This window comes from Triplophysa rosa, linkage group LG20, assembly GCF_024868665.1.
Source record: "Triplophysa rosa linkage group LG20, Trosa_1v2, whole genome shotgun sequence".
Lineage (NCBI taxonomy): Eukaryota > Metazoa > Chordata > Actinopteri > Cypriniformes > Nemacheilidae > Triplophysa > Triplophysa rosa.
The window spans coordinates 716,026-736,901 of NC_079909.1; the positions used below are offsets into that span (position 1 = coordinate 716,026).

General features: G+C 45.1%; 1 protein-coding gene across 8 annotated transcripts in view; it reads right to left on the bottom strand.

Moving 5' to 3' along the window:
• The window catches only part of arfgap1 (ADP-ribosylation factor GTPase activating protein 1), a 58,276-nt gene that overhangs the window by 18,576 nt on the left and 18,824 nt on the right, over positions 1 to 20,876 (bottom strand). For 4 of the 8 annotated variants that reach the window (XM_057362851.1, XM_057362850.1, XM_057362847.1 and 1 more), the window contains exons 3-11: positions 14,467 to 14,514; positions 11,255 to 11,364; positions 8,942 to 9,113; positions 8,338 to 8,438; positions 8,169 to 8,258; positions 7,963 to 8,074; positions 5,835 to 5,891; positions 5,631 to 5,663; positions 5,499 to 5,528 (exon numbers count right to left, since the gene is read on the bottom strand). In XM_057362851.1, the coding sequence (XP_057218834.1) occupies positions 5,499 to 5,528; positions 5,631 to 5,663; positions 5,835 to 5,891; positions 7,963 to 8,074; positions 8,169 to 8,258; positions 8,338 to 8,438; positions 8,942 to 9,113; positions 11,255 to 11,364; positions 14,467 to 14,514 (753 nt within the window). The remainder of the gene's footprint in view (positions 1 to 5,498; positions 5,529 to 5,630; positions 5,664 to 5,834; positions 5,892 to 7,962; positions 8,075 to 8,168; positions 8,259 to 8,337; positions 8,439 to 8,941; positions 9,114 to 11,254; positions 11,365 to 14,466; positions 14,515 to 20,876) is intronic. The other 4 variants (XM_057362853.1, XM_057362848.1, XM_057362849.1 and 1 more) reach the window with 3 other exon arrangements.

Consider the following 20,876-nt stretch of genomic DNA (forward strand, 5'->3'; position numbering starts at 1 on the left):
AGCCTGAGAAATGGTAGCTACCACCGCTGGGGGCAGACCACTCAGGATCTTCTCGTCCCGTCCAGAGGCCAGACATGGAGGTTCCAGAGGTCTGGCCTGGGATGCCATAACATGCCCTTCCCCTGGGAAAGCAGGTCCTTCGTCAGGGGAATCGGCCGGGGGGAGCTGTCGTCAAGAGCATTAGCTCCGAGAACCAAGTCCGGTTGGGCCAGTGTGGCGCAACGAGTAACACTTGCTGCTCCTCTTCCTTGACCTTGCACAGGGTCTGTGCAATGAGGCTCACTGGGGGGGAAGGCGTACTTCCGCTTGTCCCGCGGCCAGCTGTGCGCTAGGGCATCCGTGCCGAGGGGACCCTCGGTCAGAGAGTACCAAAGCGGGCAATGGGTGGTTTCGAGGGAGGCGAACAGGTCTACCTGGGCCTGCCCGAACTGCGCCGGAATAAGCTGGACTGCGCGGTGGTGGAGTCGCCACTCTCCGCGAGGCGTAGACTGACGAGAGAGCGGATCGGCTGTCTGGTTCAGGTCGCCTGGGATATACATGTGGCACGCAGGGAGCGGGTCACCTGCTGACTCCACCGGAGGAGGCGTCGCGCGAGTCGTGTTAACTGCAGTGAGCGAACGCCACCCTGACGATTGATACGCTACTGCCGTAGTGCTGTCCAACCGGACCAGCACGTGCTTGCCCTGCACGAAAGGTTGCAGCCTCTTCAGTGCGAGTAGCACGGTCCACAACTCTAGTCAATTGATATGCCAGCACAGGCGGGGGCCCGTCCAAAACCCCGACACTGCGTGCCCGTTGCACACTGCACCCCAACCCTGCAGGGAGGCGTCCGTTGTCACCATGACATGCCTCGTAACCTGCCCCAGGGGAACCCCTAATAGAAGGAAGGTCATGGAAGACCAAGGGGTTAGGTTGCGTCGGCAGCGAGGCGTAATCACCATCCGCCTGCTGCCGGTGTGCCACGCTCTCCAGGGAACTCGACTCTGAAGCCAGTGTTGGAGCGGTCTCGTGTGCATCAACCCGAGGGGTATCACCGCCGCCGAGGATGCCATGTGTCCCAGGAGCCTCTGAAATAGTTTCAGGGGAACTGCTGACTGCTTGAAATGATCCAGGCAGTTCAACACCGACTGGGCACGTGCTGTGGACAGTCGCGCTGTCATGGTGACAGAGTTGAGTTCCATACCAAGATAGAGGATGCTCTGCACAGGGGAGAGCTTGCTCTTCTCTCGGTTGACCTGTAGCCCTCATCGATCTAGGTGCCGGAGCACCAGGTCCCTGTGTGCACACAACAGATCTCACGAGTGTGCCAAGATAAGCCAGTCATCGAGATAGTTGAGTACCCGCACACCCTTCTCCCTGAGGGGAGAGAGGGCGGCTTCCACGATCTTCGTAAAGACTCGTGGAACAGAGACAGACCGAAGGGGAGGACTCTGTACTGATATGCCTGACCCTCGAAAGCGAACCGTAGGAACGGGCGATGACGAGGGAGAACCGAGACATGAAAGTAAGCGTCCTTTAGGTCGATTGCCATGAGCCAATCCTGACATGCGCTTCTGCGTGAGCATCCTGAACGGCAGCTTGTGCAGGTGTCTGTTCAGGGTACGCAGATCTAGGATGGGGTGCACCCCCCCGCCCCTTTTGGGGACGATGAAGTAGGGGCTGTAAAACCCCTTGGACATCTCGGCTAGGGGGACGGACTCGACCGCACCCTTCGCCAGAAGGGTGGCGACCTCGCCCCGTAGTACGGGAGCATCCCGGCCTCTGACCGAGGTGGCGAGGATGCCCCGGAACTTGGGCGGGTTTCTGGCGAACTGGATCGCATAGCCGAGACGGATCGTTCTCCTCAGCCACCGTGACGGTGTGGGAAGCTCGAGCCAAGCTCCCACGGACCGCGACAGGGGGACTAAGGGTACGATCTGCTTCATCGACCCCTCAGGGGGTGGTTCGATGGCTGGCAGTGCGGGTATCTCGCCAGGGACGGGCCCCCGAGAAGAAGACTGGCTCTGCTGGTTCGCCTGCCTGGCGATGCAGCTCTACGCACCGTCGATTTGAGAGTGCTGAGGGCTGCAATGTACATTCGATGTTGCGCCTCGCCATGACGCAACGTCGAGTTGCCGAACACCGTCGTGTAGAGGGTGAGAGTGGCTGTGATAAACACCCAGAGAGAGAGAAAAAAACCTTTAGAAGTGGGAAGTTGGGACGGGGCAGGAACCGTCCCGGATCGACCAACCAGCAATGGAATGGCTGGGGTCGGCCCAAAAGGTGTTCTCGATCTCCCTCGGGTCTTCCCATGAGGGCCGCTACGGCTTCCGCCGTCGAGAACTGTGGCTCGGCAGTATCACCAAACAGCCCCCCCTTGCGAGATGGGTGCGTCGAGAAAGCGGACTTTCTCGCAACCCATCTGTGCAGGGTTTGGCCAGAGGTGTCCTCCTGGACCACATGTGTGGACATCGCCCGACCCAGGGCCCGCGCGGTCACGTTGGTCGCCCGTAGAGCGAGGTCGGTGACGGCGCGGAGTTGCTGCATAAGCGCTGGGTCGGTGGTCTTACCCTCGTGGAGCTCTCTGAACGCCTTGGCCTCAGGATGGCCATAGCGTGGAGAGAGGGGACAGCTTGGCCCGCAGCAGAGTAAGCTCTCGACATCCTGGATGCCGAAAAGCCTACGTGCTTTGGACGGGAGTCTAGGTTGAGCCCCAGGGGGACTCGACGTATCCTCTAGCTGCCCCACCATCGAGGGAAGAAAGGGTGATGGAACTAGTTGACGTGCACGCGCGAAAGGGGGCGTTCCAGGTCGTACTAAGTTCCTCATGCACTTCCGGGGAAACACGGCACTGGGGCAAGTACGGCATGGAGCCGCTCTCAAACCCGAGGTACCATGTATCCAGCCGCGAGCATTGGGAGAGGCAGTGCGGGCACTGCAACCCAATGCCTGCGGCACGGGAAAGCATCGCTGACATTTCGACGTCCGCTTCTTCCTGATCTCGACCCCCCGAGGGAGGGAGCTTCAAGGAATCATCGGAGTCTGATGCCAGTAAGTCACCCTCCAATGCTGCAACAGACATCTCATCATCACGTACCGTGTCCGATACGTGATTGAGGAATAAGACAGCGGACCATCTCATGGGGAACGGTCAGATGAGCAAGACGAGGTGCGAACGGTCCGCGAGCCAGTGGCTGACGGATTAGCGCTCACAGTAATCCTCATATCACCCTCGCTGCTCGACATAGCGGGCGGCAGGGCCGTAGTCCTGCCGTCACGGAACGGGAAGCAGACGAGGTGGTGGCTGAGTCCCATGGGAACACAGCCACCCGTGACGCAACGTCTGAATCGTCAACCGCCCGCAGTGCGGGCAGGACGTATCCACATCTGCCCCAGCGTACTGGAAGCAGACATCGTGTCCGTCCCCCTCCTCGATGAGTGTGTTGCACCCACGAGAACAGCGGGACATGCCACGCTGGAGAAATTTGCTCTTTTAGAATGCAGACGGTGTGGCACCGTCTGCTAGCTCGAACACCTCTGGAACCGCCGAGACGCACAGGGGAAGTCGCCGCAGGAAGGGACCGTCCGCTGCACCACGTCATAGAACCGGCAATCTGGAGTTGCTAAGTAGTAACGAGAGTTGATCTTCACAAGCGAAGGCTCCGAAGAACAAAAGGTGAATGAATGAAGCACGCCGTCTCCCTTTTATACCCGGACTTCCGGGGGCGGAGTCCGGCATGCAAATTTCATTCGCCAATTTTCATTGGCCTTTTCTAAGTAGTCAGAAGCGATTGGTTCTCAGGGACGAACCCCATCTGTCGGTTCGACACAACGTCGAGAGTCCGACAGAAAGGGAAACAAAGTTACACCAGCGGTGCACCAGCTTAAAGAGCCGTGCTTATCAGAGACACTGAGGCCACGACACGCACTAAATTAACATGGCAGAGAGACCAAACATCCCATCTTACATGTACATTCAAAATCAAGGCTGTAGCGGTGACAGTTGAGCTTTCAGTGCAACGTAAACAAACAAAGCGGCATGTTAGTTAATAGAGTCGCACACTGGACGAGAAGCGTCGCGTAGAGGACGGCTCATAGGATGCGTAACGTTACATTCTGTATGCGCAAGCTCAAATTCAAAGTCTACTCCTGATGCAAGTTGGACCAATTTAACTTATGCTTATGTCATTTTTATTAATAATATGTGGTGTTTAAACGTTATTTAGCGAATGGGCTCTATATCACGTTGATAAATTGAATCCATTATGGTTCGTTATGAACGCAATCAGTGGGGATACAAAATCATGTGATCTGTGCGCGCTAGCTCTTAAAGGGACAGCAGCATAATAAACATATCTGTTTCGATGCTCGTCAAACAACAAAAAACAAACTCACCACTCCTGACTGATTAACTTTAATAACTTTAATATATATTTGTATTTATACTGTGAAGAATATGAAGTGTTTTACATTTGACTCCTTTATTCAGTTTCTGTACCTGATAACCATGGTTAGACCAACTTGAAACACATGAAAAACACTTAATTTAATTGTTGTGTTTGCTTTAATACATTTATTTGTGCTATTGCTTGTAATTTGATCATTTGTACTAATTTTTATACTTAAGGATTCACTGTCTTTGACTATATGAAATGTCTGTGAGTTAGGCTAATAGTCTTAGGGTATTATAATCTTATTTTTTTAAGAAAACAGATATAAAAACAAACAAATAACTAGACAATATTATTTATTTATTACTTTTTTGTGGTAGGACAAGTTTAAATTTAGGCAGGGCCAGAAAAAATGTAGAAATTAATGAATGCATAATAATTGCCATAATCGTGCAACCGTGATTATTCCTGAGACAATAATCGTACCAACAAAATCTTTAATCGTTGCATCCCTAGTCAATAATATAACCGCCAAATACTTGTAAATTAAGTAAATTGATCAGAAATTAAAATGCTGTCATTCATAGAAAAGCTTCTAGTCTGTCTTTTTCTCAATACTACTCAAGACTACAATAAAATTGTACTTCTATGTTAATTAAATTTTGGTAGACTGGTTTTCACACCGAGATTAGCTTAAATAATATTAAATTGTACTGCAAATTATTTTTATGGTATATGCTTTATTTTTTTTAAAGTGATTGTGTTGTGGTAGTACATTTTACAAGTATTACCATGCTTTAGTTACAATATATACAATAAAATATGCAATATGCAGATGCACTACAGCTCCCCCTAGTGTCTTCTATAGAGATGTGCAATAATTGCGGTGATCTGAAACCATCGCCATGAGGTCAAACAATCGCAATGAGACGATTATTTCATACTTGTGACAGCCCTAACATTTACTCCAATACTTTACACCACTGCCTCTTCAAGGCTTTTGACACACAGTGGACAGAAATGATGAGTAACTAGTTAAGAGCCCATAATGGAATGAGTTGGCAAAATGAACACATGATGAACACACACACACACGAGAGAGAGAGATCAAGCATGCGGGAGGATTACCGGCTCAGGGGGAGGCTTATAACCACGTAACTGTCATCCGCAGCAGTGAGAGGAGAGGAAAGCAGCATATATAACACACACACTTCACCCATCAGCACTATCATCTCCATTCATGTTCAACATCACACTTACCTTCAGAGTGGCTTGGCCGGCCAGTTTTGAGGTCTGTTTGAGGAGAGAAGGACAAAAGTGAGTTCTCGTTCATAAAAAAGCTCTTGGACCTCATCAATACTATCTTCATTTGGTCTGACGGGTGTTGATCTGTCATTTATGACAGAATTGTCATGTTTTGGTGAACTTTAAAGACATGCAATGGAGCATCATGAATGTACTCACACTGTCTTTAGCAACAGATGCAAATTTACTGGCTCCAACAGTGAAACTGCTCCAACCCTTCATGACAAAAAAATCTGAGTAAATAAAACACAAAGACCCGGACGTGACAGTGTATATCCACAAGGGATCATGACACGAACATTCTCCTCTCAAGTATGCACAAGAGATACTACTGTTATTCAGTGTTGGGCAAGTTACTCTGGAAACGTGATTAAATTACTGATTACTCCTTTTAAAAGTAATTAAGTTACTGGTCTGATTACTTTATTTCACTTGTAATTAGTTACACTACTCGTTACATTACTCGACAGACCAATTGATTGGAAAAATAATAGATAGTTGCAGCCTAGATAAAACGTCAAGTGTTTATCATTGTTATCGACATCAATTTTATCGCGATTCGATGTGACAACATTTATCGGCCAAGTCCTACTGTGGCCCACATTAGAGGCTGACATTTTTTCGGGAATCCCGCAGGAAGGGAAACAATACCACTAATAATCATGTCACTGGCATGGGACAGGATAAAATATTGTCAGTTTGCTTTGGTGTGGCTGGTTAAGGGAACAGTTACAGTTGGTGGCGGAAATGCACCAAGTCCAGATGCGGACCTCGGCTTCGTTCTATCCGGACATTGAGACCTAATGAACCATTCAAAACATCTGACTATTTCTATAGTTTCAATTGAGCAGGGCGTCTACATAACCAAACTGTACACATCACGCGCACTCAGGGACATTTATGTTGATGATCTTGCTTCCATATCCTCGAATATCTATATTTAGCGCCAAATGCACTTCAATTTAACCCTTTCCGCTCCGCGAGCGCTGCTTCTCCCACCAAACTCGTGTCGCATAAAGACCTGCAGACATCTAGAGCAGGTAAATAATAAACATAACACGGGAGTGTTACTCGTTACATTACTACCCCCCTCCCCTCAAAATCACAAAATAACCTCTTTAGCCTTCTCAAGACTAAACTTTATTGGGAAGTGCATACTCTATCTCATCTTTAATTCTTTTAATACATTCTTTCTGCTTATTCCATACTAAAGCCTGTCATAAATAATAATAATAATTCAACTGTGACATTTTAACTTCAAACATTTTTTCATATGTTAACTAGTATTTCTAAACCTGCATACTCCATAATGTAAAAACTCTCCTTAGTTTCTTATGACTTGTATATCTTAACTAGTGCTTCTCCATATTTCTGTGATGATTTCTTCATCATTTAACAAATACAACAGCGTTAGAGCAGCAAAAACTAGTCTGACAAAACATAACATGTTGCTAATAGCAGCCTGACACTCGACAGTAGAAGTTGATTCATTGCTCTCCGTGCCTGGTGACGTTACTTTCTCCAGAAGTGTAACCGTGCTGTACTGCCCTTTCAGCTTGTTTTTCGTGGGAGAGAGGGTTTTGCTTACCTCCACATGACAGACAATGCACAACAATGTTCTTGCCTTTGACAGAAATAAACTCAAAATAATGATTGTATTTCCAGCTACAGAACGCATACGTTTCTCTCTCCATGCTGAGTTTGTTTTCTCTGGTAGTACCAAAGATTGTCTTGTGATAGGGAGATGTATGGGTCTGTAATACTTACAGTTGGAGCATAAAGGCTAACATGGATCACGAGAGGCACCTCAGCCAATCATATCTGGTGTCTAGTCTCCTTGCCTGCGTTGCGCGCGGCAATAGCATCGGCCGTTACCAGTTTTTAGCTTAAGGTGGCAGGCTTTCCATGCAGTGGCTTTGGTAGTACTTTCCGCACAGGCGCGTTTCAGTTTGATGATGTCGCGGGTGCGACAGGCAGGCATCCAGACTTTGAAAAAGCTATTTCACTTTTTACAATTTAAATGATAAAACGATACAATGGCAACGATGTAACGCAGCTGTAACGTATAGTTACCATGTTAAAATGACTAACGTAACGTGTTAAATTACTCCGTTACCAAAAAAGTGATCAAATTACAGTACTGCCCAACACTGCTGTTATTTAACATACTGTATTCATGTCCCATTCCCAAAATCCTATTTATCAGACAGTCTAGAAATAACCTCCACCAAAATAAAAAGATGAAAAAGTAAAGCCAACGGGCAAAAACAATGGCTGTGATCATTACCGAGTAGAAGGAGGACATGGCATTATTAATGAAGTCCTCATCTTTCTTGGGTGGGTTTGGAGTGTTACCAAAACCCACGTATCGATTCTCCTGCGGCCCACAACCTCCAGCACTGAAATCACACAAACAGCCCTTCACATGGAGTCCTGTGTCTCTCACCAGGTTTCACTGCACGATGGAGTCAAGACAAAGACAGATGAACTCACTTTTGATAAGAGTTGACATCATCTGTCAGCCAGTCCTCAAAGGCTTTATCAGAGGAGCGAGCATTATTCTGAGCCACCGTGCCACTGGACCTGCAAGAACATGACACACAAACACACATCACTCATAATGGAGACACATCACTACATCCACTGAAGGTGTCTGCTGTACCGGTGGGCGGAGCTCAGGCCTGTCTTTGCTTGAGGAGGCTTCCAATCACGAGCAGGTGAATTCTCTATAGACCATTCATTTCCTTCAGAAAGTGTGGCCACCTTCAATACACACAGAACAGAACAGAACAGAACAACCCATTGATTCATATGTAGCTGTGTTCGTCTTCGTGTGGCTCTGCACAAGCCGATCGACAGCTGACTTGAAGCAGTGCATGCTGGTTAGAAATTGTGTTTGACTTGAACCGGCACCGTCGCCACGTCACTGTGAAGTATGGCTTTAAAGTACCGCAAGAGCATTTCCAGAGCGGCTACCCCAGGCTGTGATTAGCTAGACTCACGTGACGTGATTATTCAAACATCTTTAGTTCAATTTATACTTATTAATCTGTGTTTTTTAACTCTGTTCATATAATGGTAACGTGGTATTTTGTGTTATTGGTATTTTAATTCACAGCAAGTGTCCCTTTTTCGTCTCCTCCCTCGACTGCAAATCTCGACCATCTGTGATTTTCCGGATGAAGTCAAACACACCTATTCGAAAGCATCCGATTCATTCATCTGCGTTTAACATCAGTATTCATGATTGGTGTTTATGAGCTCACCTTGTCTCTGAAAAGAGCGGCAGCTTTGCTGTTGTATTTTTCCTGTAAACTTAAACTGGGATCATAGTCGTCTTGCAGCTCGAGAAACATACGAAACTTTCCGTTTCCTCCAGCTTTCATCTTCTCCAGCTCAACATCCTTCCACTTGTCCATTGAGACCGACCGTACAAAGCTATAGAGAACATGAATAAACCAAGAGAAAGACTTCACAGTCAGCTCTGTTCTATCATACACAACAGCTGACAGTGTTCTTCACCAACTGTGTGTTACGATTATATGGAGCATAGACCATATAATGTTCTGTTCATATGAAACCTGTTGTTCTTATATTCACTTTCAATGTTTGCGTAATACAGAAGAGCATTAGAGAAATGATACTAAAGATTTCAGACCAGTCTAGAGTCCTGAGACAAATCCGTTTTAAATTTTCTGGATTCGGTGTTTTCCGTTTTTTACTGTACAATAGTAATATATTTGCCCACATGAAAAAATACTTCAGTATACTTTAGTATTCAATTAAAGGGACAGTTCACCCAAAAATGAAAATTCTGTCACCATTTACATTTATTTGTTCCAAACAGGTTTTGTTTTTATGTTCTGCTAAAAACCAAGGAAGATATTTGGAAGAATGTCAGCAGCCAGGGTTCCCTTTCTGTCAGTCTCTCGACGTTGTGTCGAACCAACAGAAGGGGTTTGACTTGAAAACCTATTATCTTCTGACTAGCTTTGAAAAGGCCAATGAAATTGGCGAATGAAATTTGCATGCTGGACTCCGCCACGGATATCCGGGTATAAAAGGGAGACGGCGTGCTGCATTCATTCACCTTTTGTTCTTGGCGATATGGGGATTACCGTGAGCATTAATCCATCAGCCACAGGCTCGCGGACCGTTCACGCACCGTCTCGCTCGTCTGACCGTTCCCCAGGAGGCGGTCCCACCCCGTCTTGTTCCTCAGCCATGTATTCGGAAACGGTGCGTGATGATGATGAGATGTCCCTTGCAGCATCGGAGGGTGACTTACTGGCATCCAACCCCGACGATTCCTCGGAGCTCCCTCCCTCGGGAGGTCGAGCCCAGGAAGAAGGGGACGTCGAAATGTCAGCCATGCTTGCCCAGGCCGCCACGAGCATTAGGCTGCAGTGCACCGCACCGCCCCTTCCCGGCCCCGGTGCCGTATTTCCCGGGAAGTGCATGAGGAACTCCTTTTCGGCGCGTTCCCGTCAAACTAGTTCCGTCGCCCTTACTTCTCTCGATGGTGGGGCAGCTAGAGGCTACGTCGATGTGCCCCAGATGGAGCGTGCCTTCGCGGTACATCTGTGCCCACAGACGGCGGCCACCTGGAGAGGTCAACCTAGACTCCCGTCCAAAGCATGTAAGTTTTCGGCATCTCTGGTGTCGAAGGCTTACACTGCTGCAGGTCCACCAGGCCAAGGCATTGAAAGAGCTCCACGAGGGTAAGACCGACCCAGCGCTTATGCAGGAACTCCGCACCGCAACCGACCTTGCCCTACAGGCGACCAAGGTGACCGCGCGGGCCCTGGGTCAGACGATGTCCACACTTGTGGTCCAGAAGAGACACCTCTGGCTTAACCTTGCACAGATGCGTGACGCTGAGAAAGTCCGCTTTCTCGACGCACCCATCTCGCAAGGGGGGCTGTTCGGCGATACTGTCGAGGACTTCTCCCAGCAGTTCTCGACAGTGAAGAAGCAGACGGAGGCCATCAAGACTCGGCCGCCTTTTGGCCTGCTCCCCCAGCAGCCCCGGTCCTCTTCGACGCCGCTCCTGCACCCCCCCCACCCAGGCAGCCCCCCGGAAGAAGACGTCGAGGAGGAGACCACTGACCCGACAGCAGCCGTCGTGGAAGCAGAAGCGGCCCTGACGGGAGGACCCCAGGGAGACCGAGAAAACCCCAGGGAGACCGAGAACACCATCGGGCCCGAGCCCAGCCATTCCATCGCTGGTCGGTCGATCTGGGATGGTCCCCCTGCCCTGTCCCAACACCTACTGGGCCCCCACCCCCATTCTCACAAAAAGAGTTTCCTCTCTCTCTGGGTGTTTATCACAGCCGCTCTCACCCTCTACATGACGGTGTTCGGCAACTCGACATTGCGTCATGGCGAGACGCAATGTCAGGCATACTCAGCAGCCCTCAGCACTCTCAGTCCGACGGTGCGTTGAGCTGCATCATCGCCAGGCAGGTAAGTCAGCAGAGCCGATCTCCTCGCCGGGGTCTTCCTCTCCCCCTCTCCCTCTCTCCCTCCCCCTCCCAATATTTTTCTTCTCTTGTCTGGCAGACATAATTATTTCTTACCTGAGGTGGACGCCGAGGCCTCTGTGTTTGCCCGAACATTCTAGACAGATCCAGATACCATACGTCACACTCACCCACTGCGGGTTAAATGCACCACACTCGAAACACACCTGTATCCAACAAATCACATAAACAAACATACCATGAGCTATGAAAACACACCAGAAACAAACTCTCCCATAGTGCATCTGCAAGCAAACTATGTCAAATAAAAGTGGCATAATAATCATTTCACTGGAGCCATGCGTAACCATACTGTATTGGGTTCTTATTGCCGTGATGAGGAAAACGGGGACGGAAGCACGCATAAAACGAAAAAGTAGATAATGATCTAAAGCTACATACAGTTATGTTAACAATTACTTGAATTACGTGAATTTTTTTATAACTCATCCGTTTAGATTATGTTAAGCCTTAAAATTCGGCATAATTAAGGGCGTGGCCACTTGAGTGACAGGTGTCCATTTAGCTGTCAAATGCACATTTTTTGTGTAATTTCAGGTAATTTACCTCAAGAGTAAGGTGTAAACCGCTGTAAACGTTTAAATGTCAACCGCCAATACGTCGAGCTTAGCAGGCATCGTTTGTTTCAGCAACCAGGAACGTCAGCTCCACCCACATCCTGCCTCTTTGCCCATTTTCGATTATCCGGGAGTGACGCGCTGCCAAGATGCCATGACCAGCTCCGTCTACTTTTGGCTTCATTTTTACTCTTCACAAACCTACGGATGACGTCACGGACACTACGTCCATATTTTATACAGTCTATGGTTTGCGCAGATTCCTCAGACGGAGTTATTATTCACAAACATTGAGCCGACTTTCATCCAAGCATAATGCTTGCATTTCCTCAACAAGAACAATGTAAAATAATATTAACATCATAATCACTCGAGTGTTTAGTCTGTGTATGTTCTATAAATTAGCTAATATGGGCAGTATGCTTTATTAGCGGCTTTTTCATTCGCTCTGCACAAGATCAAATGCATTCTGTAGCTTGTTCTGTACTTTTTGTCAACTGCTTTCTATTCGCTTTTTTGTTTACACACATGTTGTTTTGCTTTATAAATAATAAAAACATGATATAATGTAGGCTATCTTGTTTGTTGATAGGCTATAGGCCTACCCTAATTATAACTTGTACTTTAATTGCGACATAATTAAATGTAGAATTTTTCATTCAACATTATTTAAATAAACAAATAATGAAACATTCGTTTTTAATTAATTGTTGTTAAATATTTTAAGTTTCATGATTTCAGTGTAGTAGACACACTTTTACTAAAATTTAATTTAATTTGATAACTTAAATTTAATTGAACTTTTAGAGTTTGAAAAAATATACTTAAAAGGAGAAAATAAAATTGATTTTGTATAGGCTACATATTTTGGATGGGTCGTGTTTGGGCTGTACAGTCTCACAAAATGAACATTTCTGAATGATTGTGTGCAGATATTGTGACTAAACAACACTCAAAATACTGAATGTGTTCATGATGAAAACGCGTCTGCATGCGTATTGAGAAAGTCTACATGAGACATTTAGCATAGCGAGCTCACCACCTAATAAGGCAGAGAATTTTATGCGAGATGTTCTAACAATGTAGCTACTAGTTCTATCGTCTACAGACACCTAATAATCTTAAGAAACACTTAAGCCATTTCTGTCTTTGTGCTCTAATTCGTGTGCATGCGATGTATTGCTTTTATCAGCTCTGTCTGCAGCCTCACATCAACGCACGTACACCTGGCTCCGCCTTCACACAATGACGCTGTATCGGGGAGGGGGCGTGGCCAGCTCGAAATGCATTCTCAAGTCCACATTGAATTTTGCAACACTCGGCGCGCTGTGTAATGAAAATGCAATCCAAAATGTTCAACCCGTGAATGTTAATGCATTTAAGGAAAATAACATTTGAATGATCATTTTGCAACAGTTTTGCTTGGCTATCTTAAACACATATACTCAATCCGGGGAATGCATTTTCATTTTAATTTCGCAACTTAGAGCGTTAAAATATGCATTTCAAAATACATATTAAAAGTAGTGTAGGAACGGACAAATGTCAATTGTGTTATTGAATTTTCATTTTCATTTTGCACCTAATGTTGCACATATGTTATTTTAAATGTATATTTAAAGACATAAATGCATTGTCATTTTACATACTGCATTGCCATTTTGCAAATTGCATTTCAATTTGATAATTGCTACCAATATGCTTCCATAAATGTCGACCGACATGGGTTTTTCTCTGGCCGATGCCGATGCTTAGAAATCAGGCCAGCCTATGGCTGATATGTTTGACCGATTTTATTTTTTCCACCTTCATCTCATTAAATCTAATTAAGTAATAAGAAGTGATACAGAATATTGCTTAAATTAAACATTTATTGAAGACATGTCTCTTCAAATCAGTGAGAAAGATTGAGTAAGCGTTTATTGCAGAGTACAAGATAGCGGTTTCATTATAATTCATAGTAATAATACATTGCTCAAAACTTTAAGCACCTTCTCTTCTCTGTTCTGAAGCATGTTTTTTGGTGTTTGTTGGCAGACACTTTTATTAGTGAAATGGTCATAATCCAAGTTAAATCAAAAATAAAAAAATCACTCATATTACATAGCCTGCTGCTCATAACTGCATTTTTAGTTATATTTAGCTTTTAGCCTTTTTCTATCCTTACAGGAAAGTAGTCTTGTGGTCGAATGCCAGCCACAAAAGACCACCTACAGACATAATGCGTAAACGAGGGGTGACAACAAGTCAGGATTTAAACTTTGGCTGAAGACTTAAAAGTTTGGTTTAATGACGAAAAACCAAGCAAGCAGAATGTTTTCTCTCCATTTATAACACACACTTACAGTGTTCAGCGTGTCTCACGTCTGTCTGAGCAGAAAAAAACCCTGCTTCTCTTCTGGCGACTGGTTTGAGCCAGAGCTCCTTCAAACTTATTGTTAATATATCGTTTATTCTTGTTATATCTTAAGATTAATGTTTTAAATTGTTATTTTACCGAGGGTCAAACTTATCCTTAAGTGTATCCCATACCAAAATCGTCCTTAAACGCAGATAAATTATTTTATAGGATCAGTTAGCAGTTAACTGTTAAGATTACCAGCCTTTACTTACTGAATATTGCCCTTACTGCTTAACACACTGTTCTCATTATTATATCACTAATGGCTAATGTTTCAGACGTGTGTGTACCTCTGAGTGCAGATCAGGAAACGTTCGCACTTCAGTCGGAACTGGAGGCTGTGGAGAAGCAGATCCAGGATTTACTAGAGAAGCAGGCACGCCTGCGAGAATGTAAAACGGAGCTGGAAACATCCTGGGCTGACGCTCGCAAAGCCGCGGTAAGTTTTCGACGCGATTGTAATACTCCTACCACTTCTACTCTGCGTGCTTCTCTGCACAGAGCCCAGGCTTCAAGAACACGACGAGCCCAAATGAACTTGTCATGAATGTGGGTGGTGAGGACAAGGACAGAGGACCCAGACAGCGGGTAAGGGGTTAATGGGAACAAGGACTAACTAGACTAGACTAATAATAACACTTGACATATAACTACAATAAACTAGACTACACAAAACACAGGAACTCACCACAGATGACACAAACACAACAGTACAATGAACCAGCACAAGACAAGAGACACGAGGTCAATATATAGGGAGATAAATCAAGAGGGGACAGGTGTGGGACATGAACTAATAATTATCACTAACGAGGAAACAAGAGGGCAGGAACAATGACGAGACCTGGAGAGAGCATATAGAAGGCCAGAAGGGTCAAAATGCCTCTCTCCACATGAAACAAGAGGTTCTGTCATGGCTCTGCCACAAGATCAAGAAAAGCAAGACAAGATGGGGCAGAACCATGACAGAACTGCACTCCTGTACCGGCACACCCACGGCGAAAGGCGCAAGCCAGGACCGGAGCGATGACCTCTCCCACACTGCCACCACCGAGCTTTGAGATTCTGACCAGGAACCGTTTTGCCGCCCTCTGCGAGATGGAATGCAATGGTGTGGGCATCAGAGACTCAATCGCCTGTAACGTACGCGCTTCCTCCACTCAAGGTAATGTGCGCACTCATTGTTTTCCTGGGGCCCGTGTTCTTGATGTCTCTGTGCAAGTACCTGCGATCCTGAAGGACGACACTAATGATCGAGACGGTATTAATTGGTATTAAATAAAAATACATGCTGCATCTCATACGCCTTCGCATGCGACATCTGGAGGACGCAGACTTCGAAATGAGACACAGCTACAGTTGACGAGGGTCTGTGACACGTTAAAAATACAAACATTTTTTTCACAGATTTATTTTAACATGCAAACAGCAGCATAACGAATAGTTCAACAACAGCACCTGCATTCACATATTATCAAATTTTCACGAACCTGCAGCATTTTGGACAATAGAGAAACACTAAAGTAATATAAATCCAAAGCAAAAAATAAACAGCCAAGAAAATAACTGAAATAATTAACAAATTAGACAAAACGAAAACACAGAAGAACCGGAAAAGTTTATTTCCGTCAGAAAGTTTTTTCATGAAATAAAAATAGCAGGCCTACCTCAATCCAAAGCTTGGAGTTTTTATTTAATAAAGTAACATGTTTACGTTTTGTGGTGACAGTCTGGAGCTTGTTGACACCCTTTCAGATGGCACGATGTCCCGGGAATGTAGACATAACGCCAGAGGAATAGCCTTTCATTTGCTTTCCACCAGCCAATCTTAGCTAAACATATATAAATCCGATCTGCTATACCACCCAAAATACAAACATTATTTTTTCATATTTCACATTCGTATTTTTACGTCACGTCTAAAAGAAGGCAGGGAAACCACGGGTCGTGACGTTTTCTTCTCCTTTCCAAAGGGCAAGGGCAGCCGATGCTAAGCATCCATGAGATACGTTTATGTAAAGAATAAATTGATGGCTAGCACCGAAATTCCCTTGCAGTAGCTCCGTTATTAGCTTTGCTGAGCCGTATACACGCTGGGAAGACAGAGAATGTCACAGCATTGTGAGCGCGATTGTCCCGTGTCTACATTTAAAACAAAGAACTTTAGCTTGAGCAAGGCTGCCAGTAGCACTCCATTTGGAGGAGTAAAGCCCTGATAAATGTGCATCAACAATCAGATCAATTACACGTGTCCAGTTTCGTCAAGTGACTTGCGTGATCGGATTTTAATCTGTCTCGAAAACGTTTCGGAGTGCATTTACACCTAGTCGCACGCGTCTGCACGCTCCGTGAGTTAATGTTTAGCATGTTTTTCTTTCACCATACAGAAAACTAAAAACATGTATGATTTAATAGTTATTTAAAAACGTATTATTAAAAAAATATTGTTAATATTATTTGACTTAAAATACACATACCTTTTAAATCGTTTAACTGATAGTATTAACCGGTCAAAATTTTTACTATCGGTTAATGGTTAAACGGTCAATATGAGCATCCCAAGTCAAAACTTTAACCATAGTCTGTGTTCCTCCAACTCAACTGTTAAAAATGTTAAAAAACTGCTTCCAAATGCATAGAGACTGTGTCTATCCCCCGAATAATAAAATGAAATAATAACTTCAGTAAAAGTCAGAGAAAAAACCTTATCGTGATTAAAAACCTGAAGACAATGTAATAAAGAGCAAAACCAACTCATAAAGTTCGGCCTACTTAATATTAGATCACTAAATTCAAAGTCAGTTCTGGTAAATTATTGAAATGATCACAGACAACAGTTTTGATATACGTTGCCTTACCGAAACCTGGCTTAAACCAAATGATTATTACGGTCTAAATGAGTATACCCCACCAAGCTACTGTTATATGCATGAGCCACGTCCGGTTGGTCGAGGTGGAGGTGTCGCAACAATCTTTAGAGACTTTCTTACTGTATGCACTGTCCTCAACTCTTAGCAGGCCGTCTGCATCTATAAACATCTATAAAAAGATAAATAGATCTTGTCTCCAGTGTCCAAGCTCTTATACTCTTGGACATATGTCTCCTCTTGGATTGCTTTAATGATCACTTTTTCAGCACATGAGAGTTCTTCAACTGTTGGAACATTGGAACAGTAATGCCAGCCCTTGCAGCTTGCTGTTTCTGTTGGAGAACCTTTATGGAACTGCCGAGATATATGAAAAAGACGTGCAATGGCATGAGTGATAGACTTCCAAGTGGAAAATTTGGAGAAACGTTGTGCTCCAAGATTCGTACTCGTCATGTACCTCTGCATCTGAAGAGGGATCCCTAAGCTCATATGTGTTCTCTCCAGGTAGAGTCTGGGGGTGGGGTTGTTTGTCAGAAACTTTGGTCCATGAAGCCATTTGGTGTCTTGAAGACGAGCAGCAGTGTCAGACCTTGTTGCAATATCTGCTGGGTTCTCCTCTGTGTACACATATTTCCATTGATTTGGATGTGAAGACTTACGAATCCGGAGGACACAATTGCTGACATATACATAGAAGCGTCGGCTCTCATTATATATGTAGCCTAACACTACCTTGCTATCTGTAAAGTAAGCAGTGTCATCCAAGGGTATGTCAATTTCTGAAGCAATGAACTCAGCCAGCTCTATTGCCAGAACCGCAGCACACAATTCAAAACGAGGAACTGTTTGCGCAGGGCTGAGTTTTGCTTTACCCATGATGAAGCCAACATGGTTGATTCCGCATGAATCTGTCAATCTGAGGTAGGCCACTGCAGCTATTGCTTTTATTGATGCATCAGAGAAGACAAATAACTCCATTCGTGTAGCTGTAGAAGGTGATTTGTTTGTGTAGCATCTTGGAATCTGAAGCTTACTTAAATCCTTAAGTGAAAGCCGCCACATATCCCATTTTTCCTCCATTTCTTTTTAAAGAGGGGAGTCCCAGTTATCATTCTGGTTGTTAAGCTCTCTCAAGATTAATTTTCCCTGGATTGTAACTGGAGCAACAAAGCCAAGGGGGTCAAAGATGCTGTTAATGGTGGATAGGACACCTCGACGAGTGAAGGGTTTTGCGTCAGTAGCTATTTTGAAAGTAAAGGTGTCAGATTTCCGACTCCAATTCAATCCCAGACTGCGCTGCGTAGGAAGCATATCACATCCAAAATCCAAATCTTTGAGATCGCTGGCATGATCCTGAGGTGGGAAGGCCTTTAGAACCTCTTTGCTGTTGGAAGCTATCTTGTGAAGCCGTAAGTTGAAACCAGCAAGATTCCTCTGTGTGTTTTTGATCAGGTCCACTGCTGCCTCAACTGTAGGAAGAGACTTCAAACCATCATCAACATAGAAGTCACGGTTCACAAAGTTCTTGACCTCAGGGTCACCACCTTTGACGGACTGCCGGAGACAATAGATGGCCACAGCAGGAGATGGACTGTTGCCGAACACATGGACCCGCATGCGGTACTCAATGATGTCTTTAGATGGGTCATTCTTACAAAACCACAGGAACCTTAGGAAATTGCGGTCATCCTCTCTAACTAGGAAACAGTAGAACATTTGTTCAATGTCAGCTGTAATGGCCACAGCTTCTTTGCGAAATCGCATGAGCACCCCAAGAAGGGTGTTGTTCAGGTCTGGCCCAGATAAAAGAACATCATTCAGCGAGACATCCTCATGACGGGCACTGGAATCAAAGACAACTCTTATATTACCAGGTTTTTTAGGGTGATATACCCCAAAGAGAGGCAAATACCAGCACTCTTACCCTTCCATGAGAGGGGGAGCTTCTTCAGCATGGTTGTTACTAAAAACTTTACCCATAAATGTAAAGAAGTGCTGTTTCATCTCTGTGTTTCTCTCAAGATTACGTCTCAAGGTTGATAACCTTTTCATGGCTTGACATCTGTTGTTAGGGAGTCTGCACCTTGGAGCTTTGAAAGGCAATGGCGCGATCCAGCGGTTGCTTTCATCTCTCTCCAACTCTTGTTCCATAATGTGAAGGAACGCCAAGTCATTGATAGATGGGGCCACTTTGTTGTCATCACAGGTAACCTTAAACACTTCTTGACCAAACTGATCACCTCTGTGGTTGTAAACAAATTGCTCCATAGAACACATTTCATCGTTATTTCTCCAATCATTACTGTTTCTCTCTTTCACATGAAAAACATTTGGACAGGGATCAAAGATGGATGGACATTGTTCTTTTGTGTTACTGAAGAATGTACTCAGAGTAGTAGACTTGTGAATGCCGTTCAGACAAACATTGCCAACTATCACCCATCCTAGGTCAAGCTTCTGTGCATAAGGAGCGTTGTGATGTCCGTTTACCTGTCTGCGAACCTTGTGGACTCTGATAATGTCACGACCCAAAAGAATCATGATAGCAGCAACTGGGTCGAAGTCAGGTATGAATGGAGCTATTGGCTTCAGTGAGTGTGATAGAGAGCAGCCCTCGGTGTGGGAATCTCTGTCCTATTATCAGGAATGTTGTTACACTCTAACAAACTTGGTAGGGAGAGGATTACCTTTCCATCCACAAACTCGATTTGGTAGTCAGATGCTTTACGACCGATGGTCTCTGTCACTCCAGAACAAGTTCTAAGGGTGTACAAAGAAGCTGGGCCGTTTTCTTTGAAGGCATCAAAGAATTCAGAACGAGCTAAGGACCTGTTGTTCTGCTCGTCAAGAATCACATAGACTTTCAGTGCTTTCTCAGGCTGGCCTTTGGGGTATACTTTCGCCAAGCTGATTTTTGAACATGACTTATTACTGAGGTCACCTTTGCAAACTTCCATGCAATGAGCTTTCACTTCTGTCGGTGGCGTGGAAACGTCCTCCCCGCCATGCTGTGATGAGGAGGCCACTTCTTGGGCTTTTGGAGCTGGGCCTGGATGCAATGCAGAAATGTGTTTCTCACTTCCACACTCTGAACATTGAGTCACATGTGTGCAGTTCTTCGCTATGTGAGTAGTTGCTACGCAACACCTGAAACAGATTCTCCTTTCTTTCAAAAAAGCAAAACGTTCTTCCAAAGGCTTCTCACGGAAAGAACGGCATTTCCTTAGTAAGTGAGGTCTTTTGTGAATGGGACAAAGTCTCTCAGCATCCTCAGCTTTCCGCTCATCTTTATCTGTGTCGAAATGAACAGGAGAAGATACATTTACTTTGTTTACCAAGACTTCTCTTGACTTGCTTGGCTTCCAACTAGCCCTGTCTGCTTTATGAACTGCATCTGTTTGAGTAAAGAAGTTAAAACCCGGGTCATTCCTTATTCTAGCTTGCTGACTTATAAAGTCAACCAAGACCTCAAAGGGGGGAAATGACACACCATACCTCTCTTTGTAACCAGATCCATGAGACAACCACTTTTCTTGTAGGTTAAATGGCAGCTTCTGAACTATGGGATTGATACCTTTAGCTGTGTCCAGATATGAAAGGCCTGGAAGGTATCAATCAGCTTTGGCTGACTCTAATTCCATTAGAAGATCACTCAATTCGTGAAGCTTTGAGAAGTCTTTGCTTGAAATTATTGGAAAATGTTCAATACGCTTGAAAAGTGCTCTTTCGATAACCTCTGGAGCACCATAACATTCTTCCAGTCTAGTCCATATCATGTCAAGACCCTTCAATGGCTGATTAATGAGTACGGACCTCATGCGTTTAGCATG